This window comes from Malus sylvestris, chromosome 11 (genome assembly GCF_916048215.2).
Source record: "Malus sylvestris chromosome 11, drMalSylv7.2, whole genome shotgun sequence".
Classification (NCBI taxonomy): domain Eukaryota; kingdom Viridiplantae; phylum Streptophyta; class Magnoliopsida; order Rosales; family Rosaceae; genus Malus; species Malus sylvestris.
Window position 1 is genome coordinate 8,539,245 of NC_062270.1, and position 15,474 is coordinate 8,554,718.

A 15,474-nucleotide genomic window follows, 5' to 3' on the forward strand; every position below is an offset into this window, starting at 1 on the left:
TAGTTTCATTCCGTCCACATTTCTTCCGTCATCCTTTATCCTTCTGTCGCATACTTTTCCACTATTTATAACACAAAATGAAAGCTTAAAACGAAAACCGAAATGATTACCAAACGGATCTAAGGTTTGAAATTTAGAATCTTTTAGGCAATTAGTTACGAAAGTGGGAGAGAAAATAATTTTGGTACGAGAAAAGTAACAACATTATTCAGGTTAAATCTCACTTCAGAGTTCGATATCTATATAGAAGCTCACACAGCCTCACTGCGGTTCTACAAGAGTTATGAATTCCAACCCTGATATCTCCACTGCGACTGCCAATGGCTGTTTGTTGCACTTGTTCCAGCACCATGTCTCCTCGCCGCGGCAACAGCTTCAACGTGCCTTTGTCCGGCACGATGATTGTTGAAATCCATCTCACTCAGACACACCACATTACATAACGCGCATGTCCTTAAAGCGTCGGGTGCTGCCCCACTTTCAAGAACCTTCCTTTTCTTAGTTTCTAAATCCTCTGGAGGTTGATCAGCTGCTCTCTTCTTGCTGTTTTCTCCAGGGATCTTTTTGCCCTTCAACTTATCCAAATTCATCTTGTGCTTTTTCCCCTGTTTATGCTTATTGAGCACATCCTTGGTGTCGCAATAAATATTGCATACCTCACAATGCAGTTTCGGAGTACCATTTCCAGAAGGCCGAGGAATAGCATTTCCAGCTGGCCGAGCACTAGCGTTACTCCACGATGCAGCATTCGGATTTGCAGAAGCATAATGCTCTGTCCCATTTGATGGGATTGAGAAACCCTGAAAGAAGGGGATTAACTTTGACACGAACAAACAATACATTGAATACAACACCAACATGAAATGCATCCACTGATTGACGTAAACTCAATCCATATTAAATATTCTTCCATCGGTTGCTAACAGCTACATCTTTGGACTCTTCTACCATGCAGGGATAAAAGTCTCTATGGAAAAATACCCTCAAAGGTTGCGGTTTTGAAATACGTAATTTTTGTCTACCGTTTGAGATTAATTTTGAAATTAACTAGTATACAACACAGATATGCAATGCATGCAATGATCGATGTAATCTGAGTTGGTGTTTTCATAAGTGCAGTTGGACACAAAGCATATGCCTTGAACCATAAAAATCAACCCCATACCAAATAGCTTTTCAGCAGAACAAAATACCAGCACATCAAAATAATAGCAATGCAAACGCCATAGACCTGCTAAATAGACTAGCAAAGAAAAGCTCCAAACAATGGCAACAAAACAGACCAAATAACACTAGTAGAATGAAGAAGAAATGTGAAAAGAGAAACGTAAAAACAATAAAGCTTCCTCTAAGCTAGTGGGGTGATACTGAAACCTCCCCTAAGCTAGTGTGTTGTCACCAAAATACTCCAAGGCACTGTTTTCCTTGAGAAATTTCATGGTTTGCAGTGAAGAGCTTTCCAAATTCCCATACATGAAAAGACTTAAAAGGAATTTTTTTCCCAATGTTTTCAGACGATCTATCAGGAGAAGAAAGGGGTTTTCCTCTGACTTCGTTTGGTTATATTTACATTGGAAGTTGCATACCCCATGCTGTTGTTTAGACCTGGAACACGGCAAAAATATAACAGTAAAGTAATTGCATGAGTGGTTTACACCCCTTCTCAAAAAATAGGAGATGAGGTGTACACGACAACAGAAAGAACTTACGCCTTTGGGGCATTTTGGCAACTAAATGAGTGACTTGGTCATTTTCCAATTGGACTATCCATGAGATTATTCTCAAAACTCATTTGTCCCCTAAACAACTACAAGTCATGTTTTAAATTACCCCTTCCTGTTCTGTCAAAATTTTCATCTTTTTTGTTAGCCAAGCTGAGGAGGTGACTATATGGCAAAATTTTGATCTGCATTTTGGTCCTTCAACACCTGTCTCACCTCTCTTCTCTTCTCCGTTTCTCCCTTCTCTCTATTCTCTCACATGTTTTTGCCATATATCCTTCTCTGTCTTCCAGGGATGGAGACTATTTTTTTCCCATCCGAAATGAAAAAACGTATGTACATACATAAAAATATGTTTACTAAGCTAGGACTTGTTAATTAAGGCTACTTATCAATGTATAACATGATACAAACCTTAAATGTCCAAGGTCCACAAGGAAGACAGCTAGACAACACGATCGAGGGAAGACTACTCGATGATACAGTTGAGAAAATAAAGGACTAGTATAGAACCTAACAGCTAATGGATAGACATACCATTCACAATCCTTGATGTCGATCTATCAGTACTACACAAGGGGAGAAAGGAACACTAGAACGGAGCGGTAGTGGAGTAGGCTGTGTTAAATAGCTAAAATATACACCTAGAAATGATTTTTATTTTTTATTCCTGATATGACCTGGGCTACACATTGTTCCATTCCTGCTCTCTTATGTGTCTGATTTTCTAAATAAATAGGTATATAGTTATTCTCTTACTTTTTTCGGTGTTCAACCATTTTAAGCAGCCACATTAACTTTTTCTGCTCCTCCAATTATTTTCCAACAAAGTGGAGAAGGAGAATTTGTCACTGTATAACATAAACTTTGAAGCTTGCTAAACAGATATGGGTCTTCAAACATGAAATTGAATATTTGAAAAAGTGATGCTGACAATAGTGTTATGCTTTAGGTAAGTACATTCAACACCATGAAATACCACAAAGCAGCACAATAAGGAAATAAAATAAAAGAAGATAACAAAATGTCTAAATTTGCATTGAAAGGGTGTGCGATCTCTAAATTTCTGCAAACAAATCTCAGAACAATAATCATTTATTTCTTTTGTGTTTGGAAAGTCCTGAAAATTCAGTTCAAACATGGCTTTCAATTGGAAAGACTACGCAGAACCAAGCGGGAGAGGAGTATCCGATAGATCCCTTTTGTTTTCGTTGAACATCACATAAGTACTGGAACAACTAGAAGTCTAGAACAAATGTGAGGATTGAAGAACCCCAATGGCAATGCAATAACTTGAAATTCAGATCACATTCAAACCAACACGAAAATGCATCATATGCAAAACCAAAGTTAACTTGATGTATGTTGAGAGAACAATAATTAGATACCATTTGTTGCAGATGAACCTGCCGCTGCTCGTTTTCTCTGCTAAGATCTTTCTTAAGATCTTTCCACTGAGCTTCAAATTTCAACAGGGCCCTGCCCTGCTCTAAGAAGGACTTCTCAAGGTGGTACCTCAATTCCTGAAAGTTTTGATGCAATTTTGCTATTTAACAGCATAAAAATGAACAAAAATAAATCTAGTAAGCCACTACAGGCCAATCAAATTGTAACAAAAAGAAGTGAAATTTAAAACATGCAGCCATTATCAAAGGCAAATGGAATCATGGGTATTTGATAAAAAAACTCACCAATTGCATTATCCAATTCCTCTGAGCAGTTGGCCATTTCAGAGCTCCAGCACAAAAACCCACCTGGGTTTTGTGCCTTTATGGCAGATTAAGCTTGTGGGGGGATCTCTGAAACTGCAGTTTTCGGGGAATTAGAAGATCCCACATGCAAAAAAAAGTGCAATTGGGTAGAAAGCAAAAGCAGATTGAAGGAAGAGGAAGCAAACTTTACAGTCAACTATGGTGACTGTAATGGAAATTGAGGGCAGTAGGGTGAAGGGGGCTTCGATTCCTCCGCCCACCAATTAGCTCTCTGTTGCATGAATTCATGAGGAGAGCTGGGCTTTTATATTTTATATTTTTTTATTTTATTTTTTTCCCATTTTTGGGGTGAGAAGAGAGCTGGGTTTTGTGAGAGAAGAAAATCATAGAGCAGTTTGTATGACCAAAGTGGACTGTGATGAACAGAAGACTAGGAATTCTTGGGAGGATTTCTTAACGAGAGGAGGAAGAAGGTTGGCTGCTTCTCGGCTCAGGCCCACCAGCAAGTCTATTGGTGGGCCGATCCCACTTTCTATTTCACTGAAATAAATATAGAGTAACGTTATTCGAATACCTCTTTTTACTTGTTACATATTTTTATTAATTTTGATCCTTTGATTTTCTTATATTCATTTAAATTGACGGTCGAAAATTAAGAAGAATGTGTGACAAGTAAAAATGAGTGTGTTGATTGCACCATTCTAAATATAATTTGAATAGAGTTTCACATATAGAACCTAAGACGTGATATCGATAGGGGATTGGCAGGGAAGACTGGCAAAGGCATCACCGATACTCTGCGGGCTGTCCATAGGGGATTCAGAAGGATATGTGATTCAAATTATAAAAATTGAGCTGAAACAGACCTCAATCTTCTCAACTCTCGCACTGTATTGATCAGGAGTTTCTTCAATGCCTCCTTGCAAGAGCAGTGAATCTGCAATCTCCATTACTCGGTTGGGAAACGCCAACTCCATAAAACTATGAAGGTTCAAGTCGCCGGGAAATCTGTCGTCAGCCGGCCTTTTCCCTGTCAACATCTCTAACAGAGAATCCCAAACCTGCAGACGTCTCCATTTGTGGACACCTCACCTCCCATACCATACTCAACTCATACGAAACAAAACAGTCACCGCCATTGTAAACAAAATCTAGGATGAGGATATTTACCTGGAGCTTGTCTGATTTGCAGAAACAGTGGTTCGTAGTGAGAGAAATTTTGCTAGTCTGAAGTTGGAAACATTTCCAGCCAACTCGTTGTCCAAAAGAACATTGTTCAGTTTGAGATCACAATGAAGTATTGACGTTTCACAATGGTTATGGAGATAATCTAGTGCCCATGCAACATCAATAAGATGTCTAACCTCTGAAGAAGAATTAAACTCTTGGTTGGGGGATTTATTACTTCGTCATCTCCAGTAGTTGGATGGAGCCACTCCTCTAAGCTCCCATTCTCGAAGAACTCATAAACTAGAGCCTTGAAACCATTACCACGAAAATCAACACTTGAACAAGCAGTTATAATCTTGACGAGATTTCGATGCTTGATATTTCTCAAAGCCTCACACTCGACTATGAAACTCTTTGATGCTCCACGGTGTAACAAGTCATACACCTTAACAGCAACATATTGAGATCTATCATCATCATTGTCAAGAACTCCTTTGTGACGTAGGAAAAAAAGGAGGTTCGGGGAGAACGGGGATAGATAACCTGGGATTCGCTTAACTAGGGGCAACGAAACTTGCTTGACGTTGCTAATCATAGATTCACTCAACACGACCAAGCCAATGCTTGTTTTTGAAGGAGAAAATCATTCTCTTCTTAGATTAATTTTTAATTCACTAATCAACTACTTTAAAAATACATATGGAACCCTTTAATGGCTGGTTTGGTATTGCTGTGCTTTGAAAAAAAGCTGTTTCTGCTGTGCTGTGAGAATAAGCGGATGTGAAATAAAGTTGTAGAGTGTTTGGTAAACTTTTTTGTAAAAATGCTTTTGAAAAAAAAAGCAGTATTATAATGTTTGGTAAACTTTTATGTAAAACAGATGTGAAAAAAAGCCGATTTTTCAAAGCTGGGTTTTGCAGCTTCTTATTTTTGGTTTTTTTTCACCCAAAACTGTGAAAAAAAAGCTGAAGCTGAATGTTTACCAAACACAAAAGCTTTTTTTGATACCAGCTTTTTTCAAAATCACCTCAGTACCAAACCAGGCATAAATAGAGGGATTATAAAGCATTGGTAGGATAAATATCATATTTAGTACTAGGATAGCTACTAGGGAACTCAATTAAAATACTGTAGACACATCCATTTGTGAGGTTTTTCGAGACTCCGTGTAGTTACACCCCTTGATCCAGAGGCACCACTTCAGGAAAGAAGTCCACTCATTTGAATCCATTCTCAAACTTCTAGAACATGTTTCAGGAGTGATTTTGATACTATATAAGAAGTATCAAACCTTTGAACCTAACAAACACAACTCCGCCTCCGAAGAGGGGTGAAAGTTTGAATTCTGGAAACCAGGAAGACCGGTAGCCCGATAGAGCCTACCTGTCGTAGGTTTGCAGAGAGCAATAATCTTTGCTTCTGACCCCATCGACTGGTAGCCCAGAACTGTCTTCCTTTCCAAATCTTCACTTTTATTTTTGAAAATATCTAACAGCTCGAACGTAACCTGTTTACAATGCATAAAAGCCAAATAGCCATATTCGTGTATCTTAAGAAATTACTCTCCGACATGAACAACTAGCCATAAATTATCTGCATTAAGTTTAGGTCTCATACATTGAAGCATATAGTTTCTATCTCAATATGGTCCTTAACAATAGCATTATAACAGATAGTTTCAGTGACTTCTCTGTTTAATTAGAACCAAGTTGCCTCGTACAACTTACCTAGTTGGAGACCTTAACTGATTGTTTAGGATCTGAGAGCTTCTACGTGTTCTTATATTTGGTTTCCAAAGGTTCATCAAATACGAGACTCCTTCTGCTACCGTTGCCTTCCTTTTTTCCTTGAAGTTCCAAAGCTCTGGCACGGGAAACCTGCCGCTGGGATTGTACTCATTCAACTCTGCCAAGGCAGTTTTCACAGCTTGAAAAACTTGCTCACCAAACTCCTCCCTTAAGCCCCTCAACTTTTCATCTTGTTCATCAATGAATTCCTGCACACCAACATCCAGTATAAAATCAGATAGCAAGGTGGATGGAAAGTATGCGGTGCCTTAAAACAAATTACAGCTTCGAAGTACAAGAAGAATGGGCCGGAAAATTGGACAAAACTTAAATGACTTGTGGAAGTAGTAAGCACTGAATACCGTTGGCTTTTGTTGCTCATTCATTATAATCCTGAATGGTTGCCAATTTGGATCTCTCAGATGCTGCTCCCATAGAGAACATAGCTTCTTGGCCTTACCATCTAGACCGGCACCTCTTTTTGAAGGACAGGGCCTTTTGAGCGCACTACGGAATGGTTTATTGTCAAGCTCTCCCATTCTCTTCACGCCGATACAAGTTTGGCTTTTTGAGTCACTTAGTCCCTGCAAGGGGGAAAAATTAGACATTACAAGGAAGTAATAAGAACATTATCACACGAAAAAGAAACCAGCTTCCTTCAGCAAGTCACACCTACTTTGTACTGTACAAAACGTTAACCAAAAAGTCTGTAGGCATGAACTTATGAAGACAAAAAAGGTTGCCATATATACCTCAGTTCCATCCAAAGAGGGATATTAATAGACAGAAATCAATAGGAAATTAAACTGCAGGTGAACATTCAAACCCAAGAATAGCAAATATACATACAATGATGAGCGCTTTGCGAGCCTCCTGCAGCTCAACATTCTTTTCATGCTCGTTGACAATAAGTACTCCATTAAGGGCTTTGTTATTGCCCAATTCCTCTTCCAGTTCCTTAAACTTCCCTTCAATTTCATGGATCTTAACTTCCAGCTCATCTACATGTTTGCTGTTGGTGTCACGCTGCTTTTCCAATATGCTGATTTTGTTGTGAAGTTTAACCTCTTGGTCCCGCCATTGCTAATCAACCATAGAACAACATTTCAACGGATCACACTCATATGATATTCATTAATCCGAATCTCTACCTAAACATAGTCAATGGGAAAGCCAACCTTTCGTTCGTCTTTCAGCCATTCCACTGTTTCATCAGCATTATGTTGCAGCTCATTCTGAAACAAAAGGAATATATACAAGTGGAAGTTCATGGCAGCGTCAAACTGTATACATAAAACCAAAGTTAATGGATTTAAGTTGAGAGAATACCGATTCTTGCAGTTCTACCTCTTTCTGATAAAGATCTTTCTCGAGCTCTTTGTTTTCTGCTTCCCTCTGCTGAAGATCATTCTTAAGCTCTTTCTTTTGATCTTCACTCTCCTGAAGATTTTTCGTAAGCTCTCTCTTTTCAGCTTCAATCTTCTGAAGATTTTCATTTAACCGGTTAATTTGTGCTTCACTCTGCTCAAGTTGTTTCTTGACCTCATTGTTTTTAGCTTCACTCTGAAAAAGTTGGTTCTTAAGCTTGTTCTTTTGAGCTTCACTGAGTTCAAGTTCTTTCTTAAGTTCTCTCCCTCGAGCCTCACAGAACTCGAGTTCTTTCTTTAGCCCTTTATTCCCATGATAGTTTTCAAGCTCTTTGTTTTGAGCTTCACTCTCTCCACGATCTTCCTTATTCTTTTGAGCTTCAGTCTGCTCAAGTACTTTCCCAAGTTCTTGGCACCGAGCTTCACTCCGCTCAAGCTCCTTGGTAAGATCCTTCTTCCGAGCTTCAGATTTTATCAAGGCTGTGTACTGGTCCAATACTACTTTTTCAAGGTGGTCGCGTAGTTTAATTACATTTAGATGCAGTTTTCCTATTCAACAACATAAAATACAAAAATAAGTAAGCAATTACAGAAATGAAAAAGAAGAAGAAAAGTTCAGTCATACACTCAGTCTATAAGAAAAACACCCAAAAAATGAAGCAAATGCCATTTCAGTTAGTAAACTTTCCACCCTTTCCAAACCCTCGAAACCGACATCAACATATTAAAGTCGAATCAGAAATTTTAACTTCAATGAAGAAAAAAAAAATCAGACTGACCAATATCTGGTTCTTCTGAAGACATTGTAAAACCTGCAATACAGAACAAAATACCGAAGATTCGGAAATCAATCTTATCCATGCAGAGCAACTACAAGAAGGAAATAAGGTATAAAATATATAAACATAAATGAATGAGTTTTTCGGATACAAGTAAAGGAGTTCTCTAATTGTTGGTGTGTAGCTAAGCCAAATGGTGAAGGCAACACTACACCTAATTTCAACCGCAGGTTCCGAAAGATGAGAAATGCAAGGTAGTCTCAGAACACTAACATTATATTTCATCATCCTATTTCTCCGATTTTGCTTAGCAACCAAACACAATGCAAACCAGAAAAAGGTAGTCTTTTTGTGTTTGGTTGCTACGAAAAAGGTCAGAAAAACAGGAAAGTTGATGAATGGCAGAGTCATAAGTCCTGAAGTTTCAATGTTGACTATCAGTAACATTACTATTAATTGATTTTCCATTTTGTTCTTAATTTTTCTTAGCAACCAAACACAATGGATGTTATTTTCTAAAATAAAAAGCAGCAGATGCCCAAAATAAATCAACGTGTAAACCAAAACAAGTGGTCTTTTGTGTTTGGTTCCTATGAAAAATTCAGATTGACCGGAATTTTTTATGAATGGCAGTGTTCTGAGTCTTAAATTTTCAACTTTTCACTTTCAGAACACAACCACATGAACTGATTTCCCACTTCTGTCAAGACCTTTTCTCGGCAACCAAACACAACTCATGCTATTATTAATATACAAAACAGAATAGACCCAAAATAATCAAGATTTAAACCCCAAAAAGTGGTATTTTGTTGTTTGGTTGCTAAGGAAAAAGTCAGCTTGCTACGAAAATCAATGGATGATAGGGTTCCTGACTCAAAGTTTCACTCTCACTTTCAGAAGACTGCCATGAACTGATTTTCCTCTTCTTTCTGACATTTTCTTGACAACCAAACAAAATGTATATCATTTCAAAAACACACCATGAACAAAATCATCCACAAAATTCTCACCTTGAAACAGAACGCCCAAGAAAAATCTCAACCTTTTGAAATATTTAAAAAAGAAGTGAAGTTTTGGAGTGAAGTGGTTGAAGGGTTTTGAAAAAAATGAAGTTTACCTTTGCTTCAAGAGATACTCAGAGTTGCATAAGAAAAGAAAAACATCTAAAACCCAAAGAAGCTACTGATCCTTACCCAGAACAATAACAGACTCTATCTCTCTCTCTCTCTCTCTCTCTCTCTCTCTCTCTCTGTGGTACAGTGGACCGTTGAGACACGTGTAACGAAGAGAATGGGTAACAGACATATGCCTATTGGCAGAGTTCAGCTTTGACCATCAAGGACTCAAGATAGCAAATGGCAAATGGTACTTTGTTTAAAAGTGGATAGAACTCCTTAGTCTTCAGTCACGGACATGGAAATCTTGAGCATTAAGGTTATCTGAAAAAAAATATTGTCCATTAATGCAGCCCTGATGGAAATCCGAAGTACAAGAAGCAAAATAGCAGGAAGGAAAAAGTTAATGGACCAAAACCACAACTAAACCCCTGTATCTTCCTATTAGGCCTTATGAATCTTACTCAACCAATAGTTAAAGAGGGTAAAAAAAGTTTTTATTTTTGTTTTATACGAGGAACTTCAAAGGTTCAAGAAGAGAGCAACTTACATGAAATGGGTTCACCACCACGTGGAGTTTCGATTCAATAATACATTGTCATGTGGAGAAAAACTTGCACGTAGAAATAGATTATTAAACAAGGTGATAGTGAAACAGTTCCATGTAAGTCATTCTCGTACAAAATGGAGCTTTATTCATGATTTGAAAAAAAAGAAAACACGGTTAGGGGGACTAAAACCAGTTGACATGATATCACAAATAAGGACATGCATACTTACTAGTCCAATAATTGAAGCACATCATAAACAAATCATGAAGGAGTACAACTGCTCCCTTTCAACAAAAAATAATAATTTTAAAAACTAAAATAACATTTACATTTTGGTCGAAAATAATTAGCATAGTCTAGGAATTGGTGTAGGCCAACATGGGAGCGATCGAAAGGGGAAAAACGTACGTCCAAGGATCAAACTCAGCAGACTCAGCACCATCTGACCTGTTTCTATAGCTCTCTTGAACGAAGTTCTTGTCCGAAAGTTACACGCTACAATATCTCCATCGAAATCTAGGTACAAAATATCCTCATCGTTGGGGTCAATGGCCACCGCCCTACTCCTTAGCCACCTGTTTCTCTCTCGCCATTCAGCAATTCCTGGATTTTCCACCAGCATTTGGTTCAAGGAAACCTCTTTTAGCAAGCACCATTTTTCAATTTGCCTGCGATTCCATCGACCTGCTGATCATCTTCTGCTTCTTTCAACTCCCAAACACACAAAATGTCAGTGTCGCTTTCGCTGTGCGGCTTACATCCAAATCGAAATGGCACATCCTCAAACGCCCTTGACACACACTAGGCATGGAAACATTGAATGTCGAAACTCAGGCTTTTGATATTCAATGAAACGACATAATTCGTTATTATCAACTATTTCACCGCTATTGGCAGTAGTATCGATAGTGGTATTAAAGTTGTTGAACGGATCCACCCCAATGAGAATGCCACGATAATCCAACCAGTACACCATTCTGATGTGTGCAACGCTTGGAGAAAGAGCGTAAGTAGTAAAGCTAAAACCTAGGGAGTGTGATATAACTGTCTCTCTCCATTCATTAGTCTCAGAAGAGTAGAATTCCACTGTAAACTCGGCAGCATTAATTTCAGTTTGAGGCATCCGCACAACAATGCACCAGTACTCTGCATTAAGCTCGACTTAGAACTTGTATTGTCACCGTTGTGTTCCTCGCGGTTATACTAGGGATGGTCGCATGTGAATCCCATTTGTACTGATCCTTGATGAACTCTAGGTGGGTGAGGAATAGCAACCCATAGCTTGGTGAATGGGTTGCACATGTAGTATTCACATTCATAACATTTGGTTGGTCAGCACAAGAGTAAGTCATTATATGTTCCTAATAGGGCTCCTTTTGCTTGGTTTCTTCAAAACAAGGGAGGAAACGCAGAGATAACTTGCATGTTTTCGAACCCTTGCCGGAAGCGAGGACACGGTAAATGACTCCCAAGTCGCATCCCGTATTCTTTTTGGGTTATAATAGATACTGTTTTTCGAAGAGAATAATATCGCGTCCACATCAGTATCTCTTTCGATTACTAATAGATCATGCAGAAGATCATCAATATACGTGTTTAATTTTGAAGATGTTGATCCAGGAAGGGATTGGGATGTACTACTGCTTCCTTTGGTACCTGTCATGGCTAGGAACTTTTTGGAAGACTATGCGATACAGTTCTTACCCCAAGAAGCCCGTGTATTTGAGGATTGCAACGTGTGATCATCAATAAATCACTATCATTTTTTTACTCGAAAAATATTTGAAACGCAAGAAGGGATGCGGAAGCTATGGATTGCAATGCTTCTTGAGTTGAAACTTGGAAATTAACGACAAGTTTCCTTCATCTAGAATCACATGAATCAACAATGGCAATGGCAACGGTTTTCAAAGTTCATGAGTTTGTTTTGCCTGCGATTTGGTTCAAGATGTGATCAATTGAAGAAAATTGAATTAGAGACGGAAGAAGAGAATTGAAGATGTGATCAATCATCTGCATCAACTAGAGAATTGAAGATGTGATCAATCATCTGCATCAACTTATGGACAACTCAAGCTTAGACATGTTGATTTTATTAGCTCAACTTAATGGGAATTCCCTAAAACACTCCAATAAAGAACGGAATAATTGTTCCACTAAATTTTACTAAAGTTCCAAGAATACATGTTCTTGAGTTTCCGAAGTCTCTAGAAGAAAAATTGACGTCTTTAAGAACTACCAATCCCACCAGCAGTAAAGATTGCTCAGTGAGCTACATTATTACACAAGAAAAGGACCACAATTACCAAAAATATAAAGACTAAAATCCTCATCTGTTTGAGCAAGATAATTTAAAAGATAGAAAATTTGGAGGCAAATGAACAACGGTTTGAAACCCCCAACACCTTGACCTCTCTCAACAAAACTCAGTGGCGCAAACCCAAAATGATTTATCCTTCCCTTTCAGCAAGCCATTTCTTGGCTCATCTACCTTTTTGGTCTCCAATCTGCAATTTAGGTTTCAGCGATTTCCTTAGCTTCTTTAGACTTAACCTCATGATATCTTTCCAGCATGATAACCTTCTCCCGGAAGTTGTTGCCTTTCTTCATCTCACTTCATTTAAATTCCGATAACTTATCACTAGTGCTCTCAATGTTTTCCTCATTTTCATCACATACGTAATTCGTAATTGTCGATTGTTCCTTTCCTGATATTTTCCTCTCGTAATCATCCTCTGCCACATACATTCCAGAACCCCTTCCGTGAAGGGCGTCATGTTGTCCACCAGAGAAGATGTGAGTACTCAACGCTTCCCGCCTGGCCACTTCTCTGTTCTGTAATTGATGTTTCAGCATTTTTTTTAGCTCCCTCAGACTCTTCTGCATGATATTCTTTTCAGTCATGCTTGATTCTTCTACACTTGCCACATCCTTGACTTGAAGATTTAAATTGGTATTGGTACTATTTAAATTCTTCAAGCCATAATTTGTGGCAGCAGTTTCTTGGACACGTGCTTCGCCATCTGATCCTAGCTTCTTCCCATCAAGCTTCTTTTCCAACTCAAGTTTTCTTCGCCCATGAGCAGTAGGTCTCGGGTTCGAGACTTGGGAGGAGCCTCTCCATAAATGGGGGTAAGGCTAGCCGACATTCACCTCTCCCAGACCCTGCGTAAAGCAGGAGCCTTGTGCACTGGGTACGACCTTTTTTTATCAGAACACTAAAACAACATTCAAGGTTCACGCATATGGTTGGTTTGTCTACATGCAAGGGTGGACCCACTCTTGGACCTGGGTGGTCTCGGAACCATCCGGACATCCGAAAAAGCGCGTGTGAGAACCTATGAGGACCACCCAATGGTGTGAGCGTGTAGTGGAAGACAAAGCCATAGTTGCTTTTCTGTTCTTGGACCTTGGTTACAATGAAGAAGAAAGATTTTTCTCTGCATTTCCCAAGTAACCAACACTCATTTTTTTTAATTGTTGTCCCGTCAAGTTGTGCAACCCTAGCATTTTAATTAGCAAACGGATGGTGCATCACTCAACAAATATTTTTATACCATATGTTTGACACCGTTACTTTTAAAAAGTGCCTGTAAATTCATACGACTTCTGAAAAGTATTTCGTAATGTACTAAGAACTCGTAGTCACTTTCACTTTCATCTCATACCATCAAATTCATTAAAATACTAAAGCAAAAATTCTGATATTTTGTATGTTATATATTGAATAATAAGCCTAATTTAAATAAACCTCAAATTCTCAATACAAGTATATATTTTTGTAAGTGTAAATAGGCACTTACTTGTATAATATGTAGTAAGTTTACTTAAATCCACCTAACCTACCTATGCCTTTGCCTAGACTCCGTCTAGGCGCATAGGAGGCCTCGACCCGCCTCTGGATTAGCGCCTAATGTACATTGATTAGGACCACTTAAAGTTAGAATCATGGATCCGCCACTATCTACATGGCAGAATATTTGAAATTTGAGTTTTATTTGGAGAGGTTTTCAGTGTGCTTGAAACATGAGGCGTCATATGTTATTATTCAAGTAGAGGGAAGTTTTTTGTTCAAGTGTCCCTCCACTTGTATAATAACATATATGCCCATAGTCCGAGCACACTAAAAAATCTTTCTTTTATATGATGTTAATTTTTTTTTTGAGTGCATCGATATATTTTTACACTAAGGGAAGGGGAGTTTGGCTAAGCCATACAATAGGTAACCTAATTTGGTATCGAATTCGCCTTCCACGAGATTCGAACCTAAGACCTCTCACTTCCAAGTGAAGAGAAATACCATCAGACCTAATACTGAGTGACACTCGCTTAACTTTGGAGTTCTGATGAAATCTAGTGCATGTGAGTTGGTATGATCGCATCTTATATGATGTCAAAATTAGATGAGTTTTTGTTTGGAAAATAGGAGTTTCAAACCTATCATAATATAACCCTTAAAAAATGAACACATAACATTTAAAAAGTGAACACATAACATTTAAGAAGAATTGGCATGTTTTCACGCTAACACGTACTAAGATTTATCAACCCTACAAGGGTTACGTGAAAGTGAACTAAAACTTCAAGAGGTGTTCGTGTTATCTTTCAAACTTGTGGGGTTTTGTGAAACACGATAAATCTTAAGGACTGTTAGTGTAATTAACCCGAAAAAAGACTTTTGCAGAAGGAGAATCTTTGTATATTAAAACCAGAAGAAAATCGGAGTTTCGCATGAGAAGGTATTAATACTTCACTACATAACGTTCCATAAGGATACTTCAAAATATCAGAGGTCTACTTCGAAATATTTCTTATCTACAGGTTTACACATCATACAGTAATAAATTTCACTGATAAATTATCATCGCTTACATAATCAACACATTTCTTGTATATTAGTTCCGCTTCTCGTTTGATTATCTCATGCTTTTGCTTATCCATGGTTATTACTTCACTACAAAATTACCTTGCTTTCAATGCTATCCAAATCGTCAACCTCACCCTCAAAATTGTTGCAAAGTATGTAGTCTTTCCCAAAGAGCAGATGTGGAAGAAGTCTTCACCTTTCACAATGTTAGCCAAAGAGGAGATCTTTCTTGATCATTAGAGCTGCTTCAGCTTTACTCATGGCTGTCTCATAAGGCTGCCGGAGATATTCAATCTTATTCAGTGCCAAAATCGAAGCGTCTCTAGAAAATAATTTGGGGAGCAAAAACTAATCAAGATAATTATGGAGGTGCATGTGAATTTTTGGGTTAAAATGACAAAATTA

The 15,474-nt window shown here is 38.2% G+C and overlaps 2 protein-coding genes and 1 pseudogene across 4 annotated transcripts; all 3 read right to left on the reverse strand.

Annotated features, from left to right (window-relative positions):
• Positions 1-164: 164 nt before the first annotated feature.
• LOC126591189 (uncharacterized) lies at positions 165-3,926 on the reverse strand. 2 transcript variants are annotated; one of them, XM_050256782.1, is made up of 3 exons: positions 3,413-3,926; positions 3,110-3,267; positions 165-800 (listed from the first exon to the last, which is right to left on the reverse strand). In XM_050256782.1, exons 1-3 carry the CDS (start codon positions 3,447-3,449, stop codon positions 282-284), a joined length of 714 nt encoding a protein of 237 aa, XP_050112739.1. In that variant the 5' UTR covers positions 3,450-3,926; the 3' UTR covers positions 165-281. The 2 variants fall into 2 exon arrangements, with proteins under 2 accessions (XP_050112739.1, XP_050112740.1); XM_050256783.1 differs by having other exon boundaries at positions 3,110-3,244; positions 3,413-3,925.
• Positions 3,927-4,170: 244 nt separating this feature from the next.
• LOC126590187 (probable LRR receptor-like serine/threonine-protein kinase At3g47570) lies at positions 4,171-5,198 on the reverse strand (annotated as a pseudogene).
• Positions 5,199-6,174: 976 nt separating this feature from the next.
• On the reverse strand, positions 6,175-9,743 carry LOC126591183 (protein INVOLVED IN DE NOVO 2-like). Of its 2 annotated transcripts, none has more exons than XM_050256776.1 (7): positions 9,654-9,743; positions 8,537-8,569; positions 7,720-8,306; positions 7,569-7,625; positions 7,240-7,473; positions 6,753-6,974; positions 6,175-6,599 (listed from the first exon to the last, which is right to left on the reverse strand). In XM_050256776.1, the coding sequence occupies exons 2-7, from the start codon at positions 8,559-8,561 to the stop codon at positions 6,327-6,329; spliced, it is 1,398 nt and encodes a 465-aa protein (XP_050112733.1). In that variant the 5' UTR covers positions 8,562-8,569; positions 9,654-9,743; the 3' UTR covers positions 6,175-6,326. The 2 variants fall into 2 exon arrangements, with proteins under 2 accessions (XP_050112733.1, XP_050112732.1); XM_050256775.1 differs by lacking the exon at positions 9,654-9,743 and adding an exon at positions 9,547-9,638.
• Positions 9,744-15,474: the final 5,731 nt, after the last annotated feature.

Bases quoted from the DNA above. Each gene is read 5' to 3' on its own strand.
- LOC126591183 (XM_050256776.1), bottom strand. From the start codon at position 8,561: ATGTCTTCAGAAGAACCAGATATTG. The intron at 7,626-7,719 runs GTATTCTCTCAA...CTTTTGTTTCAG, and splicing joins AGGTAGAACTGCAAGAATCG to AATGAGCTGCAACATAATGC. The intron at 6,600-6,752 runs GTATTCAGTGCT...GTTGGTGTGCAG, and splicing joins ATGAGCAACAAAAGCCAACG to GAATTCATTGATGAACAAGA.
- LOC126591189 (XM_050256782.1), bottom strand. From the start codon at position 3,449: ATGGCCAACTGCTCAGAGGAATTGGATAATGCAATTG. The intron at 3,268-3,412 runs GTGAGTTTTTTT...GCTGTTAAATAG, and splicing joins GGAATTGGATAATGCAATTG to CAAAATTGCATCAAAACTTT. The intron at 801-3,109 runs GTATCTAATTAT...CCCTTCTTTCAG, and splicing joins AGGTTCATCTGCAACAAATG to GGTTTCTCAATCCCATCAAA.